Source organism: Ptychodera flava, chromosome 14 (genome assembly GCF_041260155.1).
Source record: "Ptychodera flava strain L36383 chromosome 14, AS_Pfla_20210202, whole genome shotgun sequence".
Taxonomy (NCBI): domain Eukaryota; kingdom Metazoa; phylum Hemichordata; class Enteropneusta; family Ptychoderidae; genus Ptychodera; species Ptychodera flava.
The window spans coordinates 11,885,067-11,893,888 of NC_091941.1; the positions used below are offsets into that span (position 1 = coordinate 11,885,067).

The 8,822-nt window shown below is 37.3% G+C and overlaps 1 protein-coding gene across 1 annotated transcript in view; it reads right to left on the reverse strand.

The window, feature by feature from the left end:
• The window catches only part of LOC139149364 (cytoplasmic dynein 1 heavy chain 1-like), a 73,777-nt gene extending 65,108 nt beyond the window's left edge, over positions 1 to 8,669 (reverse strand). Inside the window, exons 1-13 of the mRNA XM_070721088.1 lie at positions 8,307 to 8,669; positions 6,858 to 6,942; positions 6,250 to 6,423; positions 5,065 to 5,320; positions 4,652 to 4,838; positions 3,883 to 4,103; positions 3,301 to 3,521; positions 2,653 to 2,809; positions 2,153 to 2,244; positions 1,728 to 1,944; positions 1,446 to 1,532; positions 992 to 1,147; positions 340 to 474 (exon numbers count right to left, since the gene is read on the reverse strand). Of these exons, the coding sequence (XP_070577189.1) occupies positions 340 to 474; positions 992 to 1,147; positions 1,446 to 1,532; positions 1,728 to 1,944; positions 2,153 to 2,244; positions 2,653 to 2,809; positions 3,301 to 3,521; positions 3,883 to 4,103; positions 4,652 to 4,838; positions 5,065 to 5,320; positions 6,250 to 6,423; positions 6,858 to 6,942; positions 8,307 to 8,544 (2,226 nt within the window). The 5' untranslated portion in view covers positions 8,545 to 8,669. The remainder of the gene's footprint in view (positions 1 to 339; positions 475 to 991; positions 1,148 to 1,445; positions 1,533 to 1,727; positions 1,945 to 2,152; positions 2,245 to 2,652; positions 2,810 to 3,300; positions 3,522 to 3,882; positions 4,104 to 4,651; positions 4,839 to 5,064; positions 5,321 to 6,249; positions 6,424 to 6,857; positions 6,943 to 8,306) is intronic.
• Positions 8,670 to 8,822: the final 153 nt, after the last annotated feature.

The window sequence follows — 8,822 nt, forward strand, 5'->3', positions numbered from 1 at the left end:
TCCCTAGTAGCACCTGATTGCATATTGACTAATGTATAAAGCAATACAAGTAATTGCGATGTTGATATACTTCGGATGATAGATGCCCTATTCTCTTGAAAGCACACTAATTCTACTCACTTTACAAATGCTGCTGAAGATTTGAGTACTATTGTAAATAGCATAACAAATATTCAATTCAAAAAAGTCCAAACTGTATTTCCCCACATGACAGAGATGGGCACTACATGGTCATTATTGTAATTACTCCAACTGCAATACACAGTATTGATATATTTTACAGATGCCAGATAAAATGTCACAACTATTCTGATTGAGTAGAATTGTGTGTTATTTTACCTCTTTGGACAGTGTGATGATCTCTGGTAGAAAATTGACTCTCAGTTTGAGTACGTTGCCACCTCTACCACCGCGAGCACGTTGACTTTCAATGGCAAAGATACGACCAGAGATTCCCAGGTGCTTCTGTTGTACCTGTGAAACAAATCAAAATGTCCTTACGGATGATGTGTGACATAGTGATGACAAAGAAACCTTTTGCTTTTCTGTGAATTGAGGAAGTCATATACCTTTTGCCATTTGTATGCTATGAAGTTTTAACCCTTATTCTACCACATTCATATGTAACCATCAGGTTAAGTTGGTTTAACAGATGGGGCATAACACATCCTGTATGCTGCATTTTAATAAAGACTTGAAGGCCCAAAATATAGATACAGTACTGTAAACATGATATTTATGACTGAACCTGCTATGACATACCATGCAAAGTGGGTGAAGATACGCCCAATACCACTTTTTACTGAATTGGGATATGGGGAAGTGATAGGCCAGCTGGCAGGATGAGGGTTAAATTCCTGTCATGTTTATAAATATGATATGTACATAAAACATCTCATGTCTCATGATGAAAAATGTCATTTCTTGAATGCAGTTTTGTTTCTCAATTCAGGCAAGTCAGCTGTTCACTTTACTTTCTGTGAGTTCTTACCTTTCTGGCCCAATCATCAAAGAGTTCCTGTGTGTTCAACTTGGCCCTGAAGCTGTCACCGTCACCTTTCAGTTTCTGACCTTCAACGTGATTCTCCCAGCCTTTACCAAGCACATCCTCCACCCTGTGCATGTATGCAGTCAACTGACGTTCAATCTTCAAGAGAGATAAGATTTCATCGAGGGACATAGGTTAGACTATTTACTACTCTTCACTACATATTGGGTAGCACAGTGGTAAAATTCTTGCTCAATCAACAAATTTTTATGTCAAACACTGGTATCTGATATATGTGCAGGTCTACCGGCTTTCACACCCAAATTTTAATACCTGTACCACAATCATTGAGTATACTTCCCTATTCTGTTTTTACACAGCAAGGTTTGATCTATACATTCAGGAAAATGGGTGTTCAAAGACTTGAAGACCACTGATGTATGTTCTGACTACTAACCTGTCTTGCCCAAATGATGGATCCAGATACTGGTGGCAGATCACGGACACGGCTCATCTTGTAAGCTTTGCTCTGTGGATACTGAACCTGCACAAGGTAAAAAATTTTTTGCCTTAATGTTGGTCAAGTGTTGATCAATGAGGATAAACTACATACAAGGATAAGGTAGGTAAGTTGAAAATAAGAGGTTGTGCAAACAAGTGCATTGTCTAAATTAATGGCACCAAAAAAGAGACAATAATCATAAAAGTGTGGCAATTCTGACCGCAAGGAAAGACTTACTTTGAATTTATCATGCAAGGCTTCTATGTCATCCTTGACTCTCTGAATCAGCTGTGTTTGGTACTCCCTGATGGCACCTCGGATATGAGGGCGCACAAAGAGAGCGTTGAAACGGGAGAAGATGCGGAACATTTCATTGGCATTCTTGGCTGTTCCCAGCTGATCTCGCAGGCGGGCCGTGATACGAGTCTCCACACGATCAATACGCTCATCGTATCTGCACAGGAAATGAGAAACACACCAAAGGTCACTTCATAAGAAACATTTATGGTTACAGGAGACAAGATGTACTAGAATGGTTCTTTGCCATACTCCAATACAGTTACCATACTGTATGTGCTGTCGTCATTTCAATTCTCAAGGATACACACACTCTATCATGTTCACTTTTTTAAGGAATCCACAAATGTTCCATTTGAACTAACCTTTTGATGGCAGCTTCCCAAGCCTCCGTTCCCTCCTTGGACACATCCAAACCATCTACTTCCTTCACATTTTCATAGGCCAGATTGACCTCCTGAAAAAGTACAAGAAATGTTGTCGGGATATGAAATTTGCTTACAATTTAAAAACAATCTACCTGCGGAATTTTATTTCAATACAAACCAGGGAGATTTTTCATTGTAATTCAAAATTGTTATTGCTTTAAAGTGTTGTAAATGAGGGCTTGGTAAATTTGGATACTCAACATTGCTATCATAACAAAAATTGCAACGAATGATGACAAATAAGAATAGACCTGCAGAGACACAAAAACAGATAATCATTTATGTAAGTGTATAACAATGCTTTAATAACAGCAACCACAGTCTGCTTCCTATAAATCTGACTGGCAGTTTGTTTCAACACATCTGAAAAATTACTTATAGCCAACAGGTTAAAATACAAGTGTTTCCATATGGCTTCATAGCAACATGATTCTTACCTCAATGGCATTGGCATCTGCAGCCTCAAGTACCATGGCATTGACCTTTGGTGCTTCCTCTGTTGTGGGACTGGCTGGTGTAGCTGTAGATGTGGTGGTTGAAGGTCTCAACACACGCACAATGACTGCACGTAGCTGTTCATGTTGACGTCGGAATCTGGAGAAATGTCACAGAATAACCATGGAGGATTCAGCACCATAAATATACTTTTCCAAAAGATATGTTAAAAGATACCAATTGTTAAATACTACCATGATTAGTGGCTCTGCATTTCTGCCTAATGATTTACTCTCAAGATTTCCTTTTTCTATACTTCAACTTCAAGCAGAGCTGGTGATTTTAGTGTCATACCGAGTAATCCTGGCCACTTGTTTGGTAACTCTAACGATTGACTTGCACAGTGATGGTCATAACATTTATGAATGAAGATCTGCTACTCTAGCCTTCTGACTATATGTCAACCTGTTGACTATGACATTCCGGCAACCCAAACTTTTTATGACAACATCAAAATTCTGTACTAGGAAATGGGGTGACAGGGTTTGTCAAACTTGATTTGTGTAACAAATGGCGGTTTGGTGAAAATAATTCATCTAAATATCAACAATATTAAATATTAACTGACATCCAAGGCTAGAAAAACTTACTTTCTCATTTGATCCAGCCGTGCCTGTAACTTTTTATGGGCTGGATTGACTCTCCACACCATTTTCAAACTTTCCTCTCGTTTCTTTTTAACAATATCTCTGAGCAGTCCCTGCAACTTTTCATATTCGTCATCCCATGTGCCAAAGACTTCGAAAGACGCAGCCATTACTTTTTCAAACTCATCAAAGGATATGTGCATCAAACGACGGGTGCCAAGAACCTTGGGAACAGAACATATAAAAGGAGTCAAATCTCTAAAATTGATAAATATTATCAATTCAACACTGGGTGAAGCACGCTATTAAAATAATCATCCCTTTCCTGAAGTGGGTGTGTGCAACATGACCTTGATACAAATAGCTTCACTATCTCACTACAAACATTTCTGATGTTGTACTGTCAAATTAGCATTGTCACTCAGAGAGTTTTTCACAACGGTTTGGAAGCTCCAGTAAATGAAGGTAGGACATGGTAAAACTTTAATTTGCTGTCTAGTTTGATTGTTTCTATAGAACATGACAGGGGAATTTACGTAGAATTACTGGAGATTCTTGATAACATTTCTGAATTTCTACCCTTACCTTAAGAAGCTGGGTACTGAGATCCCTGGAGATGGCTTCAACAAGACGTAGGGCTCTTTGGATTGGATACTTAGTGTTCCTAATCTTCCTCAGATGGCTGAAGATTGCCACTAGAGCCTGTCTGATACGGTCTAGCTCTGTCGCTGACAGCAAGTCATTCAGTGGAAAGTCCTTCATTAGAGGGCTGTAGTCATTCACTGTTGCCAGTGCTTGCTTCAGACCTGCATAAATTTGAGATAATGAAATTATCAGACACATAAAATGGAGATTAGCTCCCAGACAATAGATCAAACCTGGACTTTGAATGGACAATGGAACAAACAAATCCATGTGCGCAAACGCGCATAGAAATATGTGTATTTCAATATGCACTTGTAAACATATGTTTGCTTGTACAGCCATCACAATATCTTTGGGCGTACTGAGTGTGTAGAATACATTGCGTCCTTTTCATTCCAGAGCAGAACCATTGCTGCCAACGAATGTTGCTTTTTTTGTGACACAGGCAGTTAAATGAATTATGATTGCTCACTGATGTATTGTGGATAATATCAGGTCAATATTGACATTGTATCTTTTTATGTCAGTGAACCTGCAAATTAATTTCTCAAGGTGATCTTTAACAACACCAATTTGGGGAGTGTTCCTCAAGTGCTTGTCCTGACCTTTCACTGTAAAGATGCTGGTGTTTTTTCAAAACAAAAGAGCTTCATTTTTAGGTGCTAAAATAACTGATCTTTGATTTTAACATGGCAACTCAATACAGTACCTGTATCGGTATCAAAACTGACTGTGGCATGGAATCTTTTGCCATGCTTCAGTATGTCCAGCGTCAGAGCTACTTCGGGACTCTCTCTCTTTTCTTGAATTCTGAGAAGAGCTCTTTCCAGGTTCAACCAGAAGCTGATTTCCTGGAGAGCTGTTCCAGATGCCGGATCCCTGTCAAGTTTAGTAACCTGAGGGTGAAGGGGGAAAAACAATTGATATAAATTAATATTAAAAAAAAACCAAATAGGAGAAAAATGCCTTGTGAGAACAAGTTGAACGGGGAAATTGATACCAAACATGTAAATCTTATCCCCATAATTTACACCATTGAGTCTGTGTATCTCTAGTCCTTTCAATCATCTTCATTATAAAAAGTCAAAAACAAAAGTCACTGCATGAGAAAAGGACACAAACCTTTTGGATTTCTCTGATCCATCTGTTAACTCCGTTCTGCAGAGCGTTGAGGAAAGTGGAGTCTTCTACTCTGTCTCCAAAGTCATGTACTTTGGGACGCCTTCCCTCCTCGGCACACTTTTTGATCATGACCGACACAACCTGGTGGATATTCAGCGTAATGTCTGGAATGTCAATATTCTGTTGCAGGTGAAGCAAACCCATCTCCAATTCAGCAATCTTCTTCTCCACTGACGGTGCCATTTTGTCTCCATCTCTGAGGATAGTGATAGAAGAATATGAAGGTTCCATGAAAAAATGCAGTTTCTTCAAATTTATGAGTGCAGTTTGTACAAATTTAAAATGTGAGCTTTGTGATTTAAAAAAAAAATAAATTAGATTTATGCTTATATCCACTTGAAATTAATACTTAAGTGAATTTCAACATAACGGGAGATTTATCATTTTCATAAAATGAGAGAAGTTTCTAGCTAATCATCAGTATGGTTGTAATTTGCTTGTGAATGTTTGTGCTTCTGTGTATATTTCATAGTTAGCATATAGAATTATATCGCATGGAATAAAGTTGAATGGTAACATAGCTTAACAGTGTTCTCCAGTGTTATTATCATTTCAAATTCATTTGAATTCAATATTGAGTATACACAAACAGTGGTTTGAACATTGAAAGTTCAAACTTGCCTCAGGGACAGACATTCACACTCTCAAATCGTTACAATTCTTTTCTGATCCATCACTTGTTTGAGCTCATTTTATAGCTCTTGGAGTAAGAAAACTTTTGCCGCCCTTAATTTTCAAAAATTGAAATTTTTATTATTCCCCACAAAATTAACATGGGGATGGCGGCCATTTTGAACTTGAAATATTGGTAAATATCAGGTAATTTGTTTCTCTCTAGTAACAAAATTTGCACGTCGGCCCCCTAATTTTTATTCTTGATTACTACATTAACATTGAAATTAAAATTGAAAAGTCTAATGTTAATCAATTCATTCAGGATCTAGATGTGAAAGATACACAGATTTACCGTATTATATTCTAAAGCCTTTTATGACAAAATGAAAAGCTGACACATACAAATATGCTCTCATTTGTCTGAATAAAGTACACACCCACTCATTGGTATTCTGTGCATGTTAGGTCTTGTCTGTTGCTTTGAAAGTATAGGTAATCAGTATTTTTTACCTGTCTGCCTTGCCAGACGCTCTGATGTAAGATTTGAAGAACGGTGCCACAGCACTGCTGATGTGTGCATGTAGGGATTCATATGGAGATCCCTCACTCAGTGTTATCACTTGTAGCTGAGATGATATGCTCTTGTCAGCATCTATCATTGGCGCACGCTTGATCAATGCCACGCTGTAAAAGGAATGAAAATATCCTATTTAATCAAGATAAAATGAGTACAGGACAAGATTATGGGACAAACGTTTACTTCAGTCCAGTAGAAACATTTCTGTCTGTCATGCCTTCATCTGAGGAAATTTGACCATACAATGCATCAATGTTATGAATAAAAAGAAACTGAATAAAATTAATTTCTATGCACTGCAATGTTGTGTCATTTTATTTTCATGTAACTGAGTAACAGACTTATCATATAAGTTACAACAATATTTGATGATCTTTGCTATTTTCTACTTGTACCTTGACCTTACTGTTTGATATACATAAAACCACAAATGTACTAAAACAATTATTTGAAACTGTTTACTGTACATGAAATTATAATATACAAAAGTGAAGAATTTACATATAAAAAGAAAATTATCTGCAAAACACATTGTCCATACCTGTTAAATTTGGCATTTGTAAAATGCACATCCAAAGACAGTGTATAAGCTATGTCTGGTTCTGCATTTTCATCATCAACATCATCTTGTGCATGAAAATAAAACAATCTTGTCAGTAAATGCTAAAAGCAAATTATTCAAAGTGTTTCTGCAGATGAGAAAAATTGCTTTGAACTTTCGTACTGAAAGCAGAAAAAATCTAATGGAATTTGGGTTTCTTGTATTAACCAAAACACTGAACTTGAGTTGTTAGGATTATTTTAAACCCACGTGTGTCACATGTCTGAAACTAGGAGAAAAACTCTGGACTCTGACACCAGCATTTTGGCAGTTTGACAGCAATCAAAGAGATTCATGTATGCACTCAGACTGTCATAGACTGTGTAGGATATGAGGTAAATAGGTCTTTCAACGATGTTCTGTACAATATTTGTATGGAAAATTGGATTTGAATATTTCAACTACAGTTCTTGCTGACGGAAGGCACATTATTCCTGCCAGCCTACAGTAACCGTATAGTACAGTAGGGGTAAAAAGTGAAATCAACAATATTTATTGAATGTTTGATATTTACGATTGTCAAACCTGTGTCAACTGCCACTTTGGTACAGCATGTACATGTCATTTTTATGTAAATTTACTTTTACAGCTGATCAGCATTACATATACCAGTCTTGCAGCAAATGCACCATCTGTTCCATTCGCCCTTTTATAATATGATAATGATTTTTTTCTGACATCTACAAAGTACTACTGTGTGAATAGTATCTGAGACTGATGCTCCAGGAAAAAATAAAAGTCTGGTATTTTCTAGATATGTTTTTTTATATGCACATTACAATTTTCTTTCACAACATGAAATTGATTAATTCTGCATTGAAAGTATGGAACTTATTGAGACATTTACATCAGGAAATGTCATGGAAAATAACATAAAACAGTAGAGCATAATGTATGAGTTCATAGAATAAAAGGACATAAATTGACATGGTCACCTATGGAAACTCAGGTCTTTCAATTTCACAACCCAACAAAAATCATATTACAGGTGACTGATGACAATTTGCGGATAGACAAAACGCTCTTTACTTCAGCATCCCAAGGGAAGAGAGATCACGTCATTTGTTAAAAAATTTCGACATCGAATTAATAAAATTCAGACCTCCTTCCATGTGAAAATCTGTGAAATTTTTGTTTTTGTGCCTGATCAACTCGATCAACAGGAAAATATAAATATTATATCACATAGAGGTCTAGACTGTGAGATAGAATAATGTATGACAGCCATAATGTATGACAGCCAGACATTTACATCATCGGATTGGGGCAGGGATTATGCAAATTGAGCGGAAGGGTGATTCATATCGACACGATATGAATGGATGATCGAGATCAGAAACATGTTATTATTGGCATTTCATTACTTTTATAGTGCGCATCAAGTCTTACCTTTTGACACTGCTCTCTCTACTAGCAAGGCTGTCACCTGTGAATCCGAAAGGAATTTTTTCATGCATTCTTGGTGTGCCTTTTCACCTAGTGCCGTTTTCAGTACATGGGAAGTCGCACCGTCGCCATCTTCCAACAGCAACGGCACTAATTTCCCAAGATAATTTTCTAAACTGCCCACGTCAGCGACAGTCTGGCTCGTGGTACTGCTGGTATCGGCATCACTACTATCCGCCATTGTTGGGGATAGCTAATCTGCCGTTCCAGAATCAGTAATATTGTCACTTTTTCTTTGAGTTCCACACCCGCTAATGTACATACAACGAGGATGTCTCCTCGCTTTGAGCGCTCGACCCCGGCAATGTGTCAGGTGACGGACACGACCATTCGACATCAATACCAGAATGAGCTCTGCTAATTCTGAAAAAATTATGGAACATCGCTTCGATACCGAAATCGTGAATTCTAAAAATCAATTCACTGATTGCAGAAAAATGTTTATATTACAGAGAATTA